The sequence below is a fragment of the Mirounga leonina genome, unplaced genomic scaffold (genome assembly GCF_011800145.1).
Source record: "Mirounga leonina isolate KUSES-001 unplaced genomic scaffold, KU_Mleo_1.0 Mir_82, whole genome shotgun sequence".
In the NCBI taxonomy this organism is placed as follows: domain Eukaryota; kingdom Metazoa; phylum Chordata; class Mammalia; order Carnivora; family Phocidae; genus Mirounga; species Mirounga leonina.
This window is the reverse complement of record NW_023270825.1, coordinates 57,833,150-57,855,047: the sequence shown is the minus strand read 5'-3', so window position 1 is coordinate 57,855,047 and position 21,898 is coordinate 57,833,150. Positions and strand designations below refer to the sequence as shown.

Here is a 21,898-nt window from a genome sequence, read left to right as displayed (position 1 = left end):
GACAGGCAGGAGGAAAATGAAAGGGTAAGTAACAAGCCAAGGTAACTGTTCTGTACCCTGAATAAATGACTGCTAGACTTACTGGATTAAATTGTTCTTGAGCAAGAGGCAAAAATGAAGTTCTTATGTTCTTCTGACTGATGAAAAAATAATGTTACATTGTAATCCATACTCTGGAAATTATTTTATAAAAGCTAAATACTTGCATAGTCCTTACTACATGCCAAACACTGTTCTAAACACCTTGAACATATTCTATCCTATCCTTACAACCCTATTAGGTAGACGCACTGTGATCTTCACTTTATAAAAGAGGAATCTGAGGCACAGACAGGTCAAACAACATGCTCAAATTTAAATACATGGAAAATATGTGATTGAAACTGACAATTTTGGGTTTAGACAAGGATACCACGCTTTCACAAGTGCTGTCTTGTGATTCACATGACCATACCAATTCCAAGAGGTGGGCATAGCCGATTCCAGCGCACTCAAGAGACTACTTGGCCAGGGGGCTATAGAGCTTGCCTGGAAGATAGTGGACTACCCAGCTCTTGTTTCAGTTCCTTCTACTACGTTCTGCTGGGTACATTTCATTTGCTATTTAATTTACATCATGTTAATTTCTAGAATGAATTTATTAGTGTTTTTCTGAAAGTAAAATAATTAAGGAAGAAATAAATCAGTGAATGCCCCATTAAATAGAGCAGACACTTATGGTCTGGAGTCTTTTCTTTTTTTAAATTAAAACAAAGCTTTTATTACTTTTATCTTATTTAAAAGCAATACATACTCATGGCTGAAAAATTAGAAAATCTCTCTATATTAAAGGGAGCTGGAAACATCCATAACCCAACTGCCTCATGATAACCACTTTTATATCTTAGTAACCATCCTTTCAGGTCTACTGATATATATGCTCATTTGGTGTGTGTGTGTGTGTGTGTGTGTGTATTTAATGCTTCATATAGTTTTAAAATAGACTTTTCAAAAATTTTTTTAATTTAAATTCTAGTTAGTTAATATGCAGTGCAATATTGGTTTCAGGAGTAGAATTCAGTGGTTCCTCACTTCCATACAACACCCAGTGCTCATCACAACACGTGCCTTCCTTAATACCCATCACCCATCTAGCCCATCCCCCATCACCTCCCTCCATCAGCCCTCCATTTGTTCTCTATCATTAAGAGTCTCTTATGGTTTGTTTCCTTCGCTCTTTTTTTCTGCCTCCCATAGGTCCATCTATTTTATTTCTTAAATTCCACATAGGAGTGAAATCAAATGTTATTTGTCTTTCTCTAACTTATTTTGCTCAGCATAATACATTCTAGCTCCATCCATGTCATTGCAAATGGCAAGATTTCAGTCTTTTTGATGGCTGAGTAATACTCCATTGTATATACTTAATACCACCTCTTCTTTATCCATTCATCAGTCAGTGGACACTTATGCTTCCTCCATAGTTTGGCCACTGTTGATAATGAAATAGACTTTTCATACTTGGCAATGTCTTGACCACCTTTCTGTGTCAATAACAATTCACTCGCAACATCATTTTTGGTGTTTAATTACTATTCTATTGTATTAAATACAAAACATATATTTAATGCTTCCTTTGCCCCATCTACCCATCGAATTTTTCACTCTTAAAGCTGTAGCAGGCTACTGTTTACTGTGGATTTGGGCCCAGATGTCATATAAGCCAAGCGCTGTTCTGTAACACCCCACTGCCCACACGTTCCTCCCAGGGCCTGAACTGCTTCACATGTGCTGCTGGGACAGCCTCCCCCCACCATGTGCTCTTTACCTTCGAATCACTCAGGGCTGCTCAGGCATCATCTCCTTCCCTTCCCTTTTGGTCTAAACTAGGTCAAATATACCCAGCCTCTCCAGCAATCTCTGACCCCCAATCCCTACTTTTCTTCTTAGGACACCAAGTGCAATTCCATTACCCATATGTCTACTTGCTTCCTCTCCTGTCTCGCTAGAAGTCTATAGGAAACTACTTAATCTTCGCCACTGTATTTCCAGTGCCTAGAACAGCGCCTGCCACCCAGTGGGCACTCAATAAATATTTGTGAAATTAATGACAGAATTATTTGGCTTTGATTAGAAACACAGCATTATTCATACATAGTGGAATTGTGATACGAATTTTCAGTTCCTTCGCACTAAGAAATGGAGGCAAAAAAAGTGACCATATACAATACAATGATGGATTAAGTCTGTTCTACTATGGTCTGAATTTCACCTCTCTGAATTTATTTTAAAGATTTTATTTATTTGAGACAGGGCATGCATGCCAGAGAGAAAGCATGAGCAGAGGGGAGGGGCAGAGGCAGAAGCAGAAGCAGACTCCCCACTAAACAGGGAGCCTGGGATCACGACCTGAGCTGAAGGCAGACCTTAGAGCTGAAGGCAGACCTTAATCGACTGAGCCACCCAGGCGCCCCTCTCTGAGTTTGTTTTTTTTAATCACAGGATGCAGCATTAGAAATCAATGTTTTGGCTAATTGCATAAGCAGTGAAATTTCAGTTCACCCAGGCCGTCAACAAGGAATGGTAACTTCTTATTTGAGGCCAGGTGGCCCTTCCTGGAGTGTGCTATCTTCTTACCTCCCTATTCTGACAAGAAAGGAAGAGTCAGGCTCTCACACAGGCTGCTTCCTCAAGGACAATGTGTTGTACCAGCCCATGTTGCCTGGAGAAAGCAGGGCAGAGGCAGAGCCTGGCGTTGGGGAGGCAGCCCGCCCTCAGGAAGAGGGAGTGAGCGGGCCACGCAGGCTTTTTCTTTCTGGACCATTCCCAGTGGTTCTGAGCCTACCTTCTGAGCCCATCACTCACAGACACTGCACCCCATTCCTCCTACCTCCAACAGAAGACAGAGATGTATTCAACACAAACCCATTATTGACAGTTCCACGTTACTTGTGCAAAAGAAGAAAAGATCAGTCATTTAGTTGCTTCATGTCATCTAAATAAAGCAGTGTTTTGGTCCTAGTCTCCTGCCTCAACATACTTAAAATGGGAACAAAGGGGCAAGATCACGATGGCAGGTGTTTTGATGACTACATAGATTTATATCACTCTCTAATTATATACCTTTTTGTTTTTAATTAAGAACAAAACTTTTAAGATCTTGAAGAAAAAGAAAAAAAAAAGCTAGCTTCATAGCTTTCATCTCCAAAGCTGTCTTTACTTCCCACAGGCAGCTCTTTGCTGGCTTTGGGCTGTTCCTTAGCTGGTGAAACTGACAGATGCAGCCCGCTCCAAAGAAACAACCCTTTCTCAGGGAATGGGTGATTTGCTGTAACTGTTTAAATGCTCTGCTTAAAAATCAAACATCAATCAAGAGAAACAAAAATATGGTTTTTGACTTTGAAAGCACTTGTGTAGTGTCTGCTAAAAAGAATAAGGTCCAAAAATTTTTGATAAAATTGTTTGAAACTAAATTGATCTGGAAATCTTTGACTGACAGAGACACCATTACAGAAAAATGTCTTACTGGTAAGGACTGTTCAAAATAATACGAATAACATGCCTGCTTTTGTTCTTTGCTCTGTTTTTATTTTTCCATTGATAATAATGAAGACTTTCCTGTCTGTGCTGCATTCTCGTTCTTGGAAATAGTATTTAGTAGTAGGGAATCCATAGGAGAAAATGTGAGTTGTGGCAATGTGTGTCTTTTTTGAAAGCACAAAAATGACTCCGTCATGCTATTTCACAGAAGAGGCGATAGGAAAATCAGCAGGCCAGGGCGAGTTGCTGAATTTGGTGATGAACTGAACCACAGGCTACGGTAGCTGCTGTGAAGCAAGGGGGCATCCCTGGGAAATGAGGTCCAGCATTGTTCCTTAGCCCCATCCCCACTGTTGCACGCTGGCTAACTCTCTTATCGGTGTCATCACGTTAACTGCTTGGAGGCAGATGGTCTTTAAGTGACACATACCTCTTCTGTGGGCCGTATTGCTGAGTGGCGCTTGCCCCTTATTGCCAGCTTGGTCCCATCTGCCCAGACAGGTGTTTGTAAACATGACTGTGATGATGCCAAGGCAGAGTACGTTCCGAAAAGTGTTCCTTTTAATCCCTGGCCCCAACCAGCACTTTCCCACTGGCCCGGATTAGAGGAGCTCATCTGAGGACCACCATAGGCTCCAGTTGGAAAAACCACATTAGTAATGATTTTGACGGAAGCAGAGTTTGAGCTCCTGGTAATTACTATTCCACCAAATCAACTGAGACTCAGGATTGCAATTAAAAGAAACGATCTTCCACATATAATGGCTTTCACACTGCATGATACTATTAAATAACCATCATTAGCTACTAAAGTATGTACCGCCCATTTTCCAGAGCCTTTTCTCTGCCAAGAAATTTAAGACCAAGAATGATCAATGAAGGAATCATCAGCATGATAATTGTTGATATAAGGACGTGCAAATTGAAATTGTTCAGAATGATTTAAATGTGTAAGGAATTGTTACAGATGATGATATTACGCAGATATTAAAACTTTCTTTGCAAGAGGCCGAAAGTGCATTTCTTTGTATCTACATCTTATCGGTTGGAACAAAAGGAAGATATTATCTACGGCATACCTCAGAAAAATCAAACAAGGAGGTGTTAGGCAATTTTCCAGGTACTGTGCTGGGTGCTGGGGATATAAAGATAAGTAAAATATAGCCACTGTTCTCAGCAAGCTTATAGATTTAGAAGGGAGGAGAGATAAGTACACAAAGAAATCACAGCACAGTGTGATAAATACAGTAATCCAAGTGTGCACCTGGTACCTGATAGCACAGGGGAGTGTAGCTTGTAGAGCTGAGATGAGGAAGAAAAACAGTTCACTTAAGAATCTGCAACTTCCTAAATTAGGACTTTTCCTTCTTCCCTTCTTGCAAGCCATCATCTTTCTTCTCTCGTATCTAGAAATGTTCAAATCACAGAAGCATAGAAAAGATAGTAACCAAAGAAGGAGAGACTGCGGGACAGTTTACTTTCACAGGGGAAACAAGCCTATCCTAAGCTTTTTCAGGCTCTAGATATGTGAATTAAAAAAAAAAAAAAGTTTTTAAACTCCACAAAGACTGTGGAGTTCTTCCTTCTCTTAGGCCGTGTTCCTTACACATTATAACAATGCCATGCCTACATTAGTGTTCCTGTTTCATCAAGAGACATTAAATTAAGATCTGAGAGGAAGGCAGATTCCTAACTGGGCTCCTGTTCCTAATATAATTTAAAAACAGCTGCACCCTTGATCTCATATTGTTTAGGTCAGAAATGCTGCCTTTTGCTTGATTGTTTTTGTTTGTTCATGGATTAGTTCACAGATACAATGTTAAGAAATACATGACTGAAAAGATTCCGTGTAACACTGCATGGCTCATACCCATCTCGATGGCTCTTTTTTTATTGAAGTAAAGTTCACATGACATAAAAAATCATAATTTTAACCATTTTCAAAATGCACAATTCAGTGGCTTTTAGTACATTCACAGTGTTGTACAACCACCACCATTACCTAGCTCCAGAACATTTCCATAACCCAAAAAAGAAACTCCACAGCCATTAAGCAGTCATTCCCCATCCCTTCTCCCCTCAGCTCCTGCCAACCTCTGGTCTGCTTTGTCTCTATGGATTTGCCTGTTCTGGACATCTCAGATAAATGGAATCACGAAATACACGACTTTTTCTGTTTTGCTTCCTTCACTTTGCCTAATGTTTTCAAGGCTCATGTGTGGGTACTTCATTCCTCTCTGGATAAATAATCTATTGTGAGGATACACCACACTTTGTTTATCCATTCATCAGTTGACGGATATTTGGGTTTGGCTTTTTGGCTATTATGAATGATGTTGCTATGAGCATGTTTGTTCAAACACCTATTTTCAGTTTTGGTGGGGCAAATACCTAGGGGCAGCATGTTGCTTGGTCATATGGAATTCTGTTTAACTTTTTGAACAATCATTAAACATTCTAAAGCTGCTGCATCATTTTTATTCCCATCGGCAACATATAAGGGTTCCAATTTCTCCATATGCTGGCCAACATTTGTTTGTTTGTTTTTTAATTTTATGTATTTATTTGACAGAGAGAGACAGCAAGAGAGGGAACACAAGCAGGGGGAGTGGGAGAGGGAGAAGCAGGCTTCCCGCCGAGCAGGGAGCCCATGCGGGACTTGATCCCAGGACCCTGGAACCACGACCGGAGCCAAAGGCAGACGCTTAACGACTGAGCCACCCAGGCGCCCCCAACATTTGTTTTTTTCCTTTAAAAAATTATCATAGCCATTCTAGTGGGTGTAAGTGATATTTCCTGATCAATCTTTTTTAATTTTAATTTTAATTTTAATTTTTTTTAATTCATTTGAGACACAGAGATACAGAGAGAGAGAGAGCATGAGCAGGGGGAGAGGCAAAGGGAGAGGGAGAAGCGGGCCTCCCGCTGAGCCAGGAGCCCGATGTGGGGCTCAATCCCAGGACCCCGGGATCATGACCCGAGCCGAAGGCAGACGCCCAAACATCTGAGCCACCCAGGCACCCCTCAATCTTTTTTTAATGGATAAATAATCTATCATAGAAACCACTTCAGAAACAAGCAAGCAAACAAACAAACATGCTCATGACGGGTCTTAAGTTTTCTTCTTTTGTACATGAGGCTACCACTAAATGGAGAGGAGATTTCCTTAAGGTGAGCTGCAAAGTGAACATACAAGAGTCTGAATAATAGAGCTCTGCTTTACCGGCTCCCATCGCCCATTCCCCTTGAGCAACCATGATCAATGCCAAGGCATCTAAATGATGACTGTTGAAATGTCAGCCCCCTGAAGAATAGCCAGGTGTCTTCAGTCAGTGATTGGCAAAGAGGCATCTAAACCATTATGAGGCTTGGCTTGTAAAAAGCTCTTCTGGGGTGGGGGCGGGCGGGAGGCCATTTTTTTAAAAACTTGATGAACATTCTTCCCCCCCCCCCCATATATTCAGTATTTTTAAAAGAAAATAAAACACAACTAACCATCAATTCCACATCCCATTTTCATAAAAGGTAAAAAGTAATTTGTTTAGATAGAGTAATGGGTTAAACAGCTTGGGCCTTATGAAATTCCAAATTCCTTCCTAGCACATTTCTCATTAATAATCCAGTGCCCATTTCACACCTTCCTATGAGGGCTTGACATAATTTATCTTTGATTGGTATAATCAACACACTACAGAAGTTACTCTTTTCCTTTCAGGAGCATTTAATTTTTTTTTTCTAAAGATTTTATTTATTTATTTAAGAGAGAGTGAGATAGAGAGAGAGCATGAGAGGGGGGAGGGTCAGAGGGAGAAGCAGACTCCCTGCCGAGCAGGGAGCCCGGTGCGATCCCGGACTCCAGGATCATGACCTGAGCTGAAGGCAGTCGCTTAACCAACTGAGCCACCCAGGCGCCCCAGGAGCGTTTAATTTTGAGAACTAAAACACATATAAGCAAAAGATGGCCCATATGAAACAGGGGGCAATAGGAGTTACACTTTTTTTTTTTTTTCAGGTTCTGCATCCATTTTTGCATGCTGAATTGTCTGGTACAAATAGCTTCAGTGAGGAGTTTAGTTTCGGTTTCAGGTTGCCTCTTCAGGTACTGATGGGAGGGAAGGCTGAGACCCAGGGCACAGTGGGTGCTCCACTTAGTTGAGAGAAAGGAAGAACTAACAAGAAACTGAGACAAAGCTAAAGTTTGAAAGAGGCCCAGCACTAGGCTGCCTCAGGTCAGCCTTCCTGGCAACAGGCGCGTTTCAGAGAAAGACTTGACGGGGTTTTGAAAAGGGACAGGAGAGTTGGATGGAGTGATCCTTCCTTGGGCTGGAACCAGTGGACAGCCAAAAGGAGCCTAGGCTAGGGATGGTGGGAAGTCCCAGAGGTGATTAAAAATCATAGTGATTGAACATTCATTCTTTTACACAAACCATTCAATTCCTAAATGGAGGCGAGCTTTAGGCGTGCCTGCATCGATTTCTGTCGCTTAAAAGTTTAGGAACGTGAACTGGAACGGGGTCACACGTCCGAGGGCCTCAGAAAAGGCTGAAATCCTAGTAATTCACGGAAAGACCCGAAGGTCTTCCTGCTCGTTTGTGGAGTTGGTGGCGGGTCTGGTCACCAGCACAGCGGGCCCTGCGTGGGTTTAGAGGAGCGGGCATCCTTGCTCTCCCAGGCCTTTACACTCTCCTCCCCCGGGGCCCGCCAACTCTCCCGGGTACAAAGTACAGCAGGGACGCAGGCGGAGCCTTTCCAAGCGGCGCAGCCGTATCTTTCCCCAGTGAACACCTAGATGGGATTTCCAGTACCGCCACTGGCACGTTCGGGAGGGAGCCTCGGGCTCCTTCCGTGCTCCCAGCCGCGCGTCCTCCTTTCTGCGGTCTATATTCCTCTGGGGGACGGAGGCGGCTCTGGGCACTACACGCTTTATTAAGAGATTCGCAACGGTTTACTCAGGCCCCTAAATCACTCCCGCCCGCGAAGAGCTGCCTGCGGTGTTGTAAGGCAGAATCTCCTAACGCACGGTTTTTGTCCTTCCTCCTCTTAACACGGCTCAGGGTCAGTTTCAGCGACTCTAAGAGTCTCTGCGTGGGCGCCTGTGCGGGGCTCCGGCCCAAAGAAAGGAGTTGGACTGCGCGAAGAACGTCACCGTGCCAGCAGACCGCACAGGCACTTTGCACGGGCCATCTACGCGTCCGTCTGGAGGTAGCGCGCCCTGGGTAAGCGGGACCGAGAGCTTCCGCGGCGGGTCTTGAGGGGCAGGGCTAGCGGGAGGTGAGGGTTTAGGGCCCCGAACGATGGGATGGGAGTGGAGTTGGGGTCTCTCAGGACGGGGCAGCAACTGGGGGAAACTGAGATGAACTCCAGACATCTGTGCCCGGGGTCTGCTTCACTGGATAGGAGCCGGGTGGGGTGGGACAGATTCTGCACCTTTGGTTCCCACCCACCCTCCAGGAAGGCGGACAAACTCCCCAGTTCTCCCTGAGGGATGGGTGAAGGGTACTTCAGGGGACCCCCCAGAAGCAGCCGCTGGAGTTGATCCGAGCCCAGGACTGGGAAAGAAAAAAATTGGGCGAGGGGTGGTAAGCCACCTATATCGCCTTCCTCCCTCCTTTTCTCCCCCACCCCTCCCTTTTCGTAGCTGCTGACGCGCTGGTGGTGTCTATTAATCATTCAGCAGCCCAGAGCCGCGCCACTTAATGGCTGTGCGGCGCGGGGCTTCAGCCTCCTGGCCTCCCCTCTGCACGCTCGCGTGTGCCCGGGCGCCCCGGAGCTGCAAGCGGCGGCGCGCAAGCCTCCGCTGGGCAATGCGCCCTGCCCGCGCCGGTCAGAGCCAAGCTCCGCGTAGCCGCTGCGTGCTACCCCAGGTGTCCGGCAGCAGTGAGCTGCGGGCGGGAGGGCGGGGTGGCGAGTGAGGGCGCGAGCGGCGGGGGCGCGAGGAGAGCGCCCCAGCCCCAGTAGCCCCATCGGCCCCCAGCAGCTGAAATGTTCCCCAATGGCACTGCCTCCTCTCCTTCCTCTCCCAGCCCCAGCCCGGGCAGCTGCGGCGAAGGCGGCGGCAGCAGGGGCCCTGGGGCCGGCGCTGCGGACGGCATGGAGGAGCCTGGGCGAAACGCGTCCCAGAACGGGACCTTGAGCGAGGGCCAGGGCAGCGCCATCCTCATCTCTTTCATCTACTCCGTGGTGTGCTTGGTGGGGCTGTGTGGTAACTCCATGGTCATCTACGTGATCCTGCGCTATGCCAAAATGAAGACGGCCACCAACATCTACATCCTGAACCTGGCCATCGCCGATGAGCTGCTCATGCTCAGTGTGCCATTCCTGGTCACCTCCACGTTGCTTCGCCACTGGCCCTTCGGCGCGCTGCTCTGCCGCCTCGTGCTCAGCGTGGACGCAGTCAACATGTTCACCAGCATCTACTGTCTGACTGTGCTTAGCGTGGACCGGTACGTGGCCGTGGTGCACCCCATCAAGGCAGCACGCTACCGCCGGCCCACTGTGGCCAAGGTGGTGAATCTGGGCGTGTGGGTGCTCTCGCTGCTTGTCATTCTGCCCATTGTGGTCTTCTCGCGCACAGCGGCCAACAGTGATGGCACGGTGGCCTGCAACATGCTCATGCCTGAACCCGCTCAGCGCTGGCTAGTGGGCTTCGTGTTGTACACATTTCTCATGGGCTTCCTGCTGCCCGTCGGGGCCATCTGCCTGTGCTACGTGCTCATCATCGCCAAAATGCGCATGGTGGCCCTCAAGGCCGGCTGGCAGCAGCGCAAGCGCTCGGAGCGCAAGATCACCCTGATGGTGATGATGGTGGTGATGGTGTTTGTCATCTGCTGGATGCCTTTCTATGTAGTGCAGCTGGTCAACGTGTTTGCGGAGCAGGACGACGCCACGGTGAGCCAACTGTCGGTCATCCTCGGCTACGCCAACAGCTGCGCCAATCCCATCCTCTATGGCTTCCTTTCGGACAACTTCAAGCGCTCTTTCCAGCGCATCCTGTGCCTCAGCTGGATGGACAACGCCGCCGAGGAGCCTGTCGACTACTACGCTACCGCCCTCAAGAGCCGCGCTTACAGCGTGGAGGACTTCCAGCCGGAGAACCTAGAGTCCGGAGGCGGTGTCTTCCGTAATGGCACCTGCACGTCTCGGATCACGACTCTCTGAGCCTTGGCCACGCAAGGGCCCTGCGCAAGGCAGGAGGAGGAAGATGAGGAGGAAGGGAGGCCGGGTGCGAGAGGTGAAAGTATCCCAGGCGTCTGGGTGCGGTGGGGCAAAGTGGGGCTAGGACACTGTGTGCGCGTGGGGGGGAAGTGACCCGGGAAAGTCGCGCGACAAAGGTGGAATTGGGCACTTGGCTTATAAATTGGGAAGGCTCGCGGGCCCCTTTCTCCTCTGTCTGCTACTTTCGCTCCCTCCTCCGCTGCGCTTGCAGTTCTGAGCCCCGCTATGCTCCCCACTCTGTAACTTCGATCTTTCCTTCTGCCCCGTCCTGCAGGTGCAGATCATGAACTCATAAACGTCGTCAACTCAGCCTGACCCTCAGCCCGGCCAGCGGTTATTTTTGTTTAAGCTGAGCCGCAGTTACCGCCACGGGTTTCCCACGGGGTGAGTCCCCAGCTCGCCCTCCGCCCCGCCCTGCCGCGCCCCTCCGCTCGCCAGATTTTGCCTGGTGCCCCTAGCGGAGTCTGGAGAATCACCTCTCTCCCTTTGCTCAGCTCTATTTGAAAGAAGTAGGACTCGGGAATGAACTAGGCGGTTGGTCTTCTCTCCTACTCTCGGGTGAAGTCGTGCCCTTCCCGGAACCCCATCACCACTCCCATTCCACCCAGGGCGGAGCCAGGTGCTTAGTAAAATCGGTCCCGCGCTCCGAACCCCAGGCATTCTGCAGTCCCCATCCAAACCCCCTTTGGAGCAAAAAAGGAACTGAACGAGCGACCCAGGAGTTTTTGGAAGATTCCGGGGTTTGGCGGAGAGGGGGTTGTAATAGAAACCACCCTCTTTCCCGGCTCAAACTAGCGCTTTTGATTTCAAAGACCAAGTGCTGGGCACTCCCGGGACAACAACGCTGGTCTGAGTTGGCCCGGCAGGGCAGGGCGCGCTTTCTCCGGGGCCGCCCGGGAGTCTGCAGCTACACTACGATTGCTCCCTCACCTAAGCCTCTGGCCGTGCAGATGCAGAGCAACCACAGACTCGGTTTCCTGCCCGGGTTTATCTCGAAGACCAGGCACCGGGCCAGGACCTCGGTGGCGCCTTGTGAGCCTTGGCCAATCGCGAGCGCGTTGCTGCCGCCCGCAGGCTAAAGAGTGAGGCCTGCCCGGCCCTTGAAGGTTGCTGCCTTTCAAGCGGTGCCTAATAAGTTATTTCTTGCTTAACATATTTATTTATTTATTTGTGATGTTTGAGAAGGTGTCTCTGCTTTGCTTTTCTTTACTTGCCTAGCCTAGGGCCTCTCCTTCAGGATACTGGGGGTGGGATTGGAGGTGGCAGTGGGGGGAAGTTTTCTCCCCAAGGACCTCTCAAAACCTCTCCTCTCTGTTGGGCCCTCTTTTCTTATCCTTCTATTTTTGCTTGTGTTCAGTGAAGTTTGGAGATTCTTTTATACTTTTTCTTATGTAGTCTCTTGTTTGTCTTAATAATAAATAAATAAATAAATAAATAATAACGTGGGTGAGCCACCTCCCTCCCGTGCAGAGTGGAATGTCCTGAACTCCTTTCAACATCACCCTATGTATGATTTTATTTATATTTTTTACATATTACGTCTATTGATCTTGCTCCATTGTCATGAGTCCATGAAACAATGTGAGGCTGGCAGGAGCTCTTTCAGATATGGGTGTTCAAGCAGCGCTCAGCTCACTCTGGAGCCGAGAAATCTGATGCACACAGATTTTAGTCAGTGCTGAGAATGTCCCTGTTTATGTCCCTGCGTCTTCTAGGTTCCAGCATAGACGATTCTAATAGACAATCTAGTTAACATTGTCACTTCTTTTGAACACATTGAAAGTAGAGTAATTTGTGTCTGTGTTTAATCTTAACAATTACATTGGAAGCCTGATCAGGGCAAGGACCAATAATTTTACTTCTTTGTATTTCCTGTATTGCTTTAGTATGCTGGCATGTACATAGTAGGCACTAAATACATGTTTGTTGGTTGACTGTTTAAGTAAGCCAGGGTGTGCTACAACCACTGGGAGCTGCTAAGTCGGGGGCTCTTCGTTCTCTCATTGACATGACACACAATGGTTGAAATCATGGGAAAAGATGTTTTGTGTAATACTTGCTTCAAGAACATTGTGCTTTCCTGAAAGCAGTAACCAAGAGTTAAAATGTCTCTAACGTTTTGTTTAAACTAAGGAACAAATATATGCTTTTGGTTATACATCATAAAGTTGAGATCTGTCCCTTGATAATAATATATATTATTACTCCTTTGGAAAATAGATTTTTAATGGTTAAGAACAATGAAATTTACAAATCTTAAACATTATCCTCTTAAGAGGATACAAATCTAGTGTTCTTACCCTGTTACCATTGTAATATGAACGAAATAAACAAATGTATTATGTTGTTGCAAGTTGTCTGATTTTGCCAATCGAATTTCACTGTTTTAAGAAATTACTTAAAAACACATATGCGTGGGCTTGGTTGCTATGTGTTTCACTTAGATTTTAAGGAGAACAGTTCCATATTACCTTTGGAAATTTTACCAAGATTGGGGTTATACTTTGAATTGTTTTTTTTTTTTTCTTTTAAAGAAAATTCTGTTAGTTCAGAGAACGAGGAAAAACAACTTTGAGTCAGTAGGACTAGGAAGCAGTGTAGCAGCCCATACTCTCTCTGGTTCACTGTTGTTACCAAACTAACTAGAGGGTCTCTCAGTCTCTCACAGATTAAATTACTGTCTGCCCCCTTTTAGACCTCAGACTTCACTGTGGGGACTAAGTAATTGCTGACTTACATCCCAGGGAGAGAAAACACAGGAGAGGGAGAGATGGAAAGATTGCCTAAAGGTGTTCCAGAGGAAATGGGTAAAAGAAATAGAAAAATCAGATTTCAGTGTAAGAGAAGAGAGTCATATTTTATGCTTTGTTCGGTGATGGCCATTTCCATCCCTAGAAGAATTTAAGAAGGTACTAGAGGAATTTTTTTTTAACAGATTTTATTTTTTAGAGCAGTTTTATTTTCACAGCAAATAAGTGGAAAGCAACATTTTCCAAGCAGGCAAGAGCAGTGATTCCAGAACCAGAGTGGTGGGCAGGGGGTCTCAAAAAATTTCAAATGCTCAGTAACTCTAGGCTTTATACTTCTATACATTATCTCAATATGACTAAGGATAGCTGGACTGTTGTCTTTTTAAATTATTTTGAAAAGCTATAGCAAGATGGTAAATTGAACTTGGAACATTATTCCAAGCCCCTTCCAGCTGGCTAGTGGGGAGAAAAAAATTAAATAAATATTCAAACATCTAATTAAGTTTATTTAAATAGCCATTTTAAGAAAAAAATTCCAAATTTCATTTGAATGAGTTTAGACAATCTCCCAGCTGGCCTCCTTGTCCTCTCTAGTTAGCCTTAAAATGGCTTTAGAGTGAAGATTGGAAAGAGGCTTTACGCATCCTAGTGGAGGAGATGGTGTGTGTGGGGGGGCGGTCCTCGGGAAAGGGGCCCTCTTTGCCCTTTGCTCTCTGGAAACAGGTGCTTTTTCCCCTCAAGATGATTCCTGTCTACAGTTTGTTGAAATCTGCAGCTTCTGGAGTCTATGATCCAACCTCTTAGCTTGGTGAGGGCCATACTCAGCTTCTGTGGGCCACGGCCCTCTCAGGGTCTTCCACAGTGCTCCTACAGCCCACTGGTCTGGGGGGGCTACCCCAGCCTCTGCAAAGGACTGGTCTCACCCTGCCATAGGCAGCCCCATGCTGAGCCTCTTGGCTCATGACTAGAGGGATCTAGGGTGGCACTGGACTGGTGACCCTCAGGATCTCCTCTGTCTGTATTTTCGTGTGGCTCTATCGCAGGGCTTTTCCATCTCTCCTTACCTTTGTCAGCTTCACTTCTTCAAACCATTCACCTCACCCCAAATCCCCTTTCCACTAGAGGAAAAAGATAGGAGAGGAGTCCTTTAGTCTTAGCCCTTGATGTGCTGAAGCAAAATAAAAGGATTTAGCAAATCTCTGTGCAATCCCCTGCCCCCATTGCCTCACCTGATTTTCGAGCCTTTTAGCATTGCCTAGAAGCTGAAGATAAGCCTTTTCCTGTCCTAAGGTGATGAGCCTCACCTTGGAATGAGGCACTGCAAAGAAACAAGATTTATGGAGGAAGTTAAAATGCATCATTTTAGTGTCTATGAACTATTACCTCTCTTACTAGGGATCTCTGTGTTCCCAGAGAATTCCTCAGGCCATCTTCTCACACGATATCCCCCACCCCCAAAAAAGGATTATGTTGAAAATCTTTAATGCCTCATCGAATTTAACCCTGACCATTATACAAAATGCTGTATGCATGATTTTGGCCTGAGAAGAAAGGCAAGGTGTTCTCCTGGAAAATATTATGGAAGATACATTTAAAAAAAAAACACACACAACTGTGATATATTTCCAACTTATTTTAAACAAATGTTAGAGATATCATATTTATATCAACGTTCTAAAAAACACCTTGGTAGTGGGGTTGCTTCGTAAATCTTGCTCATCACCTTCTTTATTCCAGTGTACCACAGCAGAGAGTTAGATACTCAACTGAAATGATAGATAGATGTTCACAAAATTATTACAGTGGTGTGTGCTTAAGAAAATAAAGTATTGAGGGCGCCTGGGTGGCTCAGTTGGTTAAGCGACTGCCTTCGGCTCAGGTCATGATCCCGGAGTCCCGGGATCGAGTCCGGCATCAGGCTCCCTGCTCAGCGGGGAGCCTGCTTCTCCCTTTGACCCTCTCCCCGCTCATGCTCTCTCTCTATCTCATTCTCTCTCTCAAATAAAAAAAAAGAAAAAAAAAGAAAAAATAGAAAAGAAAGTATTGCAAAGTCTATGCTGCTCTCTCCATTACACCATACATCTTTGGGGTAAGGAGAACCTCTTTCACATATTCAGATGGAAATCTTGCTTTTCATTCAACACATTTCAGTTTGCTGGCTTTAAAATAAGGCAGAGGGGTTCAACATTGTTACCTGGTTTCCCTGGAGGAAGGCAGGTACAGAGATAATGTTGTAAGTGATCATTTACTATTTTGTTAAAGGTCTAGAAACAGGGTATTATAGTGAGTGTATTCATGAAAGGATTTGTATTGGGGATGAACAGATATAGTCCAGCTTCTGATTTCAACTCTAAAGGAAAGGAACGTGTTTCTACAATGATGACAAAGTTGAGGAGGCCTGTGAACAGAACTAACCAGTGCAAACTAAAATATCAAAATACCTGCTTGTCAAACTGTGAGATAGCGAGGAACATCATCTAAAAAGGAGCCATAATTTAAAATAGACATCCTGGGCACCTGGGTGGCTCAGCTGGTTAAGCGACTGCCTTTGGCTCAGGTCATGATCCTGGAGTCCCAGGATCGAACCCCATGTCCGGCTCCCTGCTCATGGGGGTGCCTGCTTCTCCCTCTGGCCCTCCCCCCTTCTCATGCTCTCTCTCTCTCTCTCCCTCAAATAAATAAATAAAATCTTTTTTAAAAAAATAAATAAATAAAATAGACGTCCTTTGGTAAAATGTCCACTTTGATAATGAACTTAATTATTTTCAAAATCTATGTTAAACTCAATCTTACTAGTCAATATTTGGAAATATTACACTCCTTCAAGACTAAGACTACAGGCATGGTCTCAAAATTTTTTGGAGTAATAGTGAGCTTAAGATCCTAACAAAAAAAAAAAAGATCTCTTTAAGCCAGTATGATTCAAATCTTCAGTTTTGAGTGGACAAGTTTTAAAAAAATGAGGGGTGGAGAATGCTGTTAGCTAACATATTATCCCTGAGGTGGGGTTCAACTCTGCACCCCTCATTGCCCAAATGCCCAGACCCGTTACAGGTGAAGTCCTCAAGAATACTCCCAGCTTTAAAAATGTAAGAAAGATTTACTATGTATCAGAGTCCACTTGGAGGAGGATAGGTTGTGGAGACACTAGAGTATCATGTAGAGTATCAAAAAACAGTAGTCCATTTACATTTAAAAAGGGAGAGAAAAAAATCCAAGACATGCTAGGCAAGCAGGAAAATATTTTACAATGACATGTGTGGTTTACATGACTGTTCTGGGAAGGGCTGTCTAAATATTGATGAACAATAGCTCTCACCGTGTCTTTCTGTCTCTATAACCCTTGAACAATTCATTAATCTAGCTAATATTATTAGCAGTGGCAAAATGTCTATTCAAAGTCAATAATTAAATTAAACATTCTCCTTCATGTACAATGAGCCACTGTAATGAGCAAATCAAGCAGATGTCTATATGCTTTTTTCCAAAGATTCCCAAGTCTCCCTATACATATATAAACTCTATGTGGGATCTGAACCTAACACACACACACACACACACACACACGCACACCTCAAACAAAAAGGAATTTCTTAGGTAATAATTGGTGAAATAGAACTTCAAGACTTTGTCTGCCCCCCTAGCCTTTTAAGTTCCATTCGCTAACCCTTCTCTCCCCCGCTCAGAAGCCTTTTTTCCTGACTTTTCCTACTTCTCCCAATAGAGCTCTTCTCAGAAAAGGATTTCCTTTGATTTGTAGTTTATATCACTGACAAGGCTTCAAGTGTTATCTTCCAGAAGCGAGGCTTTTTAATGAGGATAGAGTATCAGAACATCAGTGAGCAGTATACCGGGTATCACACCTTTGCCTAAGGGAACTTTTCTTAATAAGTGGTCCATGAGCCTTGCATCAAATCACCCAACAACTTACAAAAATGCATATTCTCTTTGCTCCACTGTAGAGTTTTTCATTCATTAGGTCTGGGGTGAGTCTCAGTGTTTCTGAAGTACCCTAAAGTTTGAGAACTAAGGGCTTAAGGGTTAAGAGTATGGAGTTTGCCATCAGCAAATGTGACTCCACTTCATTAATTGTGTGATACTGAGCGAGTTAATCTTCATGATATGTGTTTTGCTCATTTATAAGATCAGATAATAATACCTCCTTTAGAGGGCTGTTGTGATGAGACAATGTATGTCAAATGCCAAATCCATCAGAACTCTTTCAGTTGTGAATGAATGAAAACCTAATTAGCTCACATAACTGAAAATTCTGGAAGGAGGAAGATCTAGCTTCAGGGCGTACTTGATCCATAACTCAGTAAGACCTTTTTTTTTTTTTTTCTTTTCTCATCTCTGACTTTTGCCATGTTGACTCCATTCTCAGATAGGCTATTCCTTTGTAAATACAAGACAGCAGCAGAGAATGAAACATGATATTTTTCCAGGCTCAAATTTCAAAGGAAAGAGTAAAAATGATTCTCTCTAATTGGACTGTTTGAGATAGTTCATCTGTTGGGCGGCACCACTCCATGTCTTTCACCCTCCATCTATCTTGCTGAGTCTGCCCAAGAATAAGGGCCCTGACCACTCTTTTCCTGGATTTTTTCTCAAGGTTGTGTTTGAAGCAAGAATATTGAGCAATCAGGTAATGTCCCTTTCAAGAACAAGGAAGCCTTGATTACTGCTTGCTATGAAGTGATGGTTTCCCCCAAGATCAGTGTTCCTTAGCTGTGACACAAACCCCTTGCTACACAGCATCCAGATGGGCTCATACTGCATCAGCTCCGTGAAAATCAGAAGCAAAAGGAACTCATGCAAATCATGTTGCTTACTGACTGCAACATGAGTAATAAAATCTTTTGTCTCTGACCCAGAAATCCTGTGTCTTCTGCTGTCATCTATGAAACAACAATAGACTAACTTATTAGCTTGTAAGTTAAGTAAAATCAAATTTCAGACCCTGCCTGACAGTATCTACCACTGAACCCATTAGCAAGGTCTGGAGAATGTTTTTGGCTAGACCTGGGCTATATACTCAACCCTTGGGTTTGGGGGATCAACTCCACCCAGAAGTGGGAGGGGTAGAAGGGTGGATCCCAAAAAGAGAAGTGAGATGTAATTACCCCAAGTAGATGATGAAAGGTATGTTATGTGGCAAAAATTAAATTAAATTAAATTAAATTAAATTTAAAAAGATTACAATTAAAAAAGAACCATCTACAACCACCCAGCACAGATCCAGGAACCGAACAGAGAGATCGATATAGATATCTCAATAAATGACAGATTATATTATTATTATTAATCATTATTGGTATATCTATAAAAGAAAGAGAATTAAAGTGATTCATGTTTTAAAATCCTTCTACTTCCAGTCATATAATTAAGTGGATGGTGTTAGATTAACTTTACAAAACTTTGCTTCATTTCTTCAAGTGTAAGCACATATGAAACTTGTGCAAAATATATTTTCATTCATTTTTTTTCTATGATAAAGAATATAGTGATATTTATTTGGGAAACTCAAAACATCTCACAGATATTACTGATAAATTCCAAATGACTTCAAGAGAATTAATCACTCTGTGCATCAGATTCTACATCTTTAAAGTGAGAATAATTAGATTAATAACAATTTATTACATTCCTATAAGATGAATGACACCGTTTATGCATATTTTAAAATAAGGTGATAAAGGCATTTTAATATTATACACAGCATATAGTTAACTATACTGAAAATGGCTTTGAGATTAGAAACATAAATGAATAAAGCATGAAGTGATACACAAAAATTTGGCTGAGCCAGCTCTGAAGCGACATTTTATCATCAGCAATTGGGGAAAAGTTTGCTTTAAATACAGTTTTAAGTAGTAGGAGTAAGATAGCCCCCCACAACCAAGATAGGTACCAGTGATCAATAAAATAATATCCAAACGAACTTCCTTCTGTTTTAGTGTGGCTCACAAATATATTTGTGCCACATATTTAGGGCCTAAGAACAATTGTGAAGTTAACCAACTCCCATGAATTAGAATGACAGCTTCAGTCCCCCTCAGATTTCATAGCAGTTATATAAAACTGTCAGTAACCAGAGTTTAAAATATAGCAGCAGGGCAGGCAGGGGAAGGAAAGAGAAGTAATATTTATTCAGTACCTACTTTGTAAGTGACACATTTGCTAGGTGCTTTATATGCCATCTCATTTGGTCTTCCCCAAGATTCCTATGAACTAGAAATCTTTATTTCTCCTACAAGCAAGGGGGGTGGGAGAGGGAGAAGGAGAGGGAAAGGGGAGAAGAGAGAAAGAGAGAGAATTGTCCGGCATGTTAAAGCAGGTAGTTGGAAGAACCAGGACTAAAAATCAAACCTACTGACTCCAAGTACCATGATCTTTCTATCAGATCAGGTAAGTCCTTTTAAATGTCACACAAAGTCCATTCCATAAACTACATAGAAATGGGAAAAGTTTGATTACCTCCAGTTTTATAAATCACAGTGACCAAAACCAAAATGTCAAAATGTACCACTCTACTAATGGTCTGTACCTAAAGGAGAATAATCAAATAAATTATTGGCAAATACTAAAGGAGCTATACTGTTTTCCACAGAGACAATCCGATTGCCTACGAAAAACACCAGTTTCACCTCTAAGCCAAGTGTACCCATGTCAAGAACTCCACTGAGTACATCTGAGGCCTCCCCATACATGCTCTTCCTCTAAAGTGGGAGAAGTGGTAACACAGTGATTAAGTAAGGTGGTGTCAGGAATCAGAATGCATGGTTCAGAATCCTGGGTTTGAAAACTACTGGCTATGACACTATGGGCCAGTTATCCACTTATGTCTCGTACTCTTTGTTTCATTTTTTTTTTTTCTTTTTTTTTTAAAGAGAGTGAGTGAGGGAGAGAGAGAGAGAGAGAGCGTGAGCTGGAGGGGGGAGGGGCAGAGGAAGAGGGAGAGAGAATCTTAAGCAGGCTCCCCGCTGGACCAAGTGGGGCTCGATCTCATGACCCTGAGATCACGACCTGGGCTGAAATCAAGAGCAGGAGATGCTTAACCAACTGAGCCACCCAGGCACCACTATGTCTCATACGTCTTAACTGAAAAATGAAAATAAAAATAATTTCTTTTCCATAATGTTAGCAAAGTGACACAGAAGTCCTTTTAGCATATTTTCCACACTTTAATAATCCGTTTTGTTAACATAACTACCAGAGATAGCAATAGTTCAAGAACACTGCAAAGCAGAGTTTCCTTTTCACTTATGAAGATACAGTAAATATGTTCCAATTATTAGGAATTAATAATTCAGAAATATTAAAATAATATTAGATACTACAACTTTAATGGTCAATAGAATAGGACAAAACTCGGAGTTTAAAAAGGCAAAATTTTGGATGAGTAACATTAGTTTAGTTCCATAAACTATTGTAAACAGCTTTTAGGACATTAGAGACAAGTTTGAGCTCCTTTTACCTCTCTACTTAAACTAGTAAGGTGTTAATGCTGTAACAATAGTGTAATTGAAACACATTAAACTAATTTTTTTAAATCTGGCATTCTTCCCAATTAACAGGTCATATCATTATCAGGATACCAAGTAAATAGAATCCACTGAATTATTCAAGTTAATAGAGTCTAGTTAAGAAAAGATGAGAAACTAAAAAAAAAAAAAAAAAATCCTTCCCAAATACTAAAAGCTGATATTATAAAATTATAAAACAACTTCTTTTCTTATAAGTTCTTTTTATAAATTATCTCATTGAATCTATGAGCAACAGGAGTAGCATAAAACGAAGAGGTAAATATGCAAAGCACAACTTCAAACAGCTGTGGACACTTTAAAGCTGAGGTCTGCCAAGTATTTCTTCGAAACGAGTGCTGTCTCACCTGCAGCTGCATTTCTCATCCCATTTGCAAACCAAGGATGAATCTATAAGAATAAAATTGATGACTGCATTGATTCCTCTGAGAGTTAATCCTTTTCCTATGGCAATATCTTCCCTAAAGTAAGAATCTCTAGAATCATCACAACTGATACCCCGTTATGTCCCATTTCAAAATGAAATAAAACTGACTCCATTCTAAATTGAGTATATATTCAAATTTTCCTATCATTTTTCCAACAAAAGCACAGAGGAGATGAAGGGAAAGCATTTGATAAGCCAAATGATGGGTTCTTGCAAAGATAGTGAGCAGCAATGAGCAGCCGGATGGAAAGTCAACCAAGATTTGCTTGGGCAAGACCCAGTTCATTCTCTCCCTACCTAGAGCACAGATGGCAAGACTTCCCAGTTGTTTTCCACCAGTCTATAAGTTCCCTAAGGACCATTTGTTTTTGATTTCTCAGTGCCTAGCCCACCATCTAAAAGATGCACCGTAGTTAGGAGCAGAAACTGTGGATCTCAGTGAC

General features: G+C 43.6%; 1 protein-coding gene and 1 long non-coding RNA gene across 2 annotated transcripts; one reads left to right on the top strand and one right to left on the bottom strand.

The window, feature by feature from the left end:
• The first annotated feature begins 9,501 nt into the window (after nt 1–9,501).
• Nucleotides 9,502–13,081, top strand: SSTR1 (somatostatin receptor 1). The gene is made up of 2 exons (XM_034992676.1): nt 9,502–10,750; nt 11,009–13,081. The coding sequence occupies exon 1, from the start codon at nt 9,502–9,504 to the stop codon at nt 10,675–10,677; it is 1,176 nt and encodes a 391-aa protein (XP_034848567.1). The 3' UTR covers nt 10,678–10,750; nt 11,009–13,081.
• Nucleotides 13,082–13,438: 357 nt separating this feature from the next.
• On the bottom strand, nt 13,439–15,356 carry LOC118002124. Its single transcript, XR_004676951.1, has 3 exons — nt 15,170–15,356; nt 14,714–14,802; nt 13,439–14,602 (listed from the first exon to the last, which is right to left on the bottom strand). It is a non-coding gene; the product is annotated as an uncharacterized LOC118002124 (long non-coding RNA).
• Between the last annotated feature and the right edge of the window lie 6,542 nt (nt 15,357–21,898).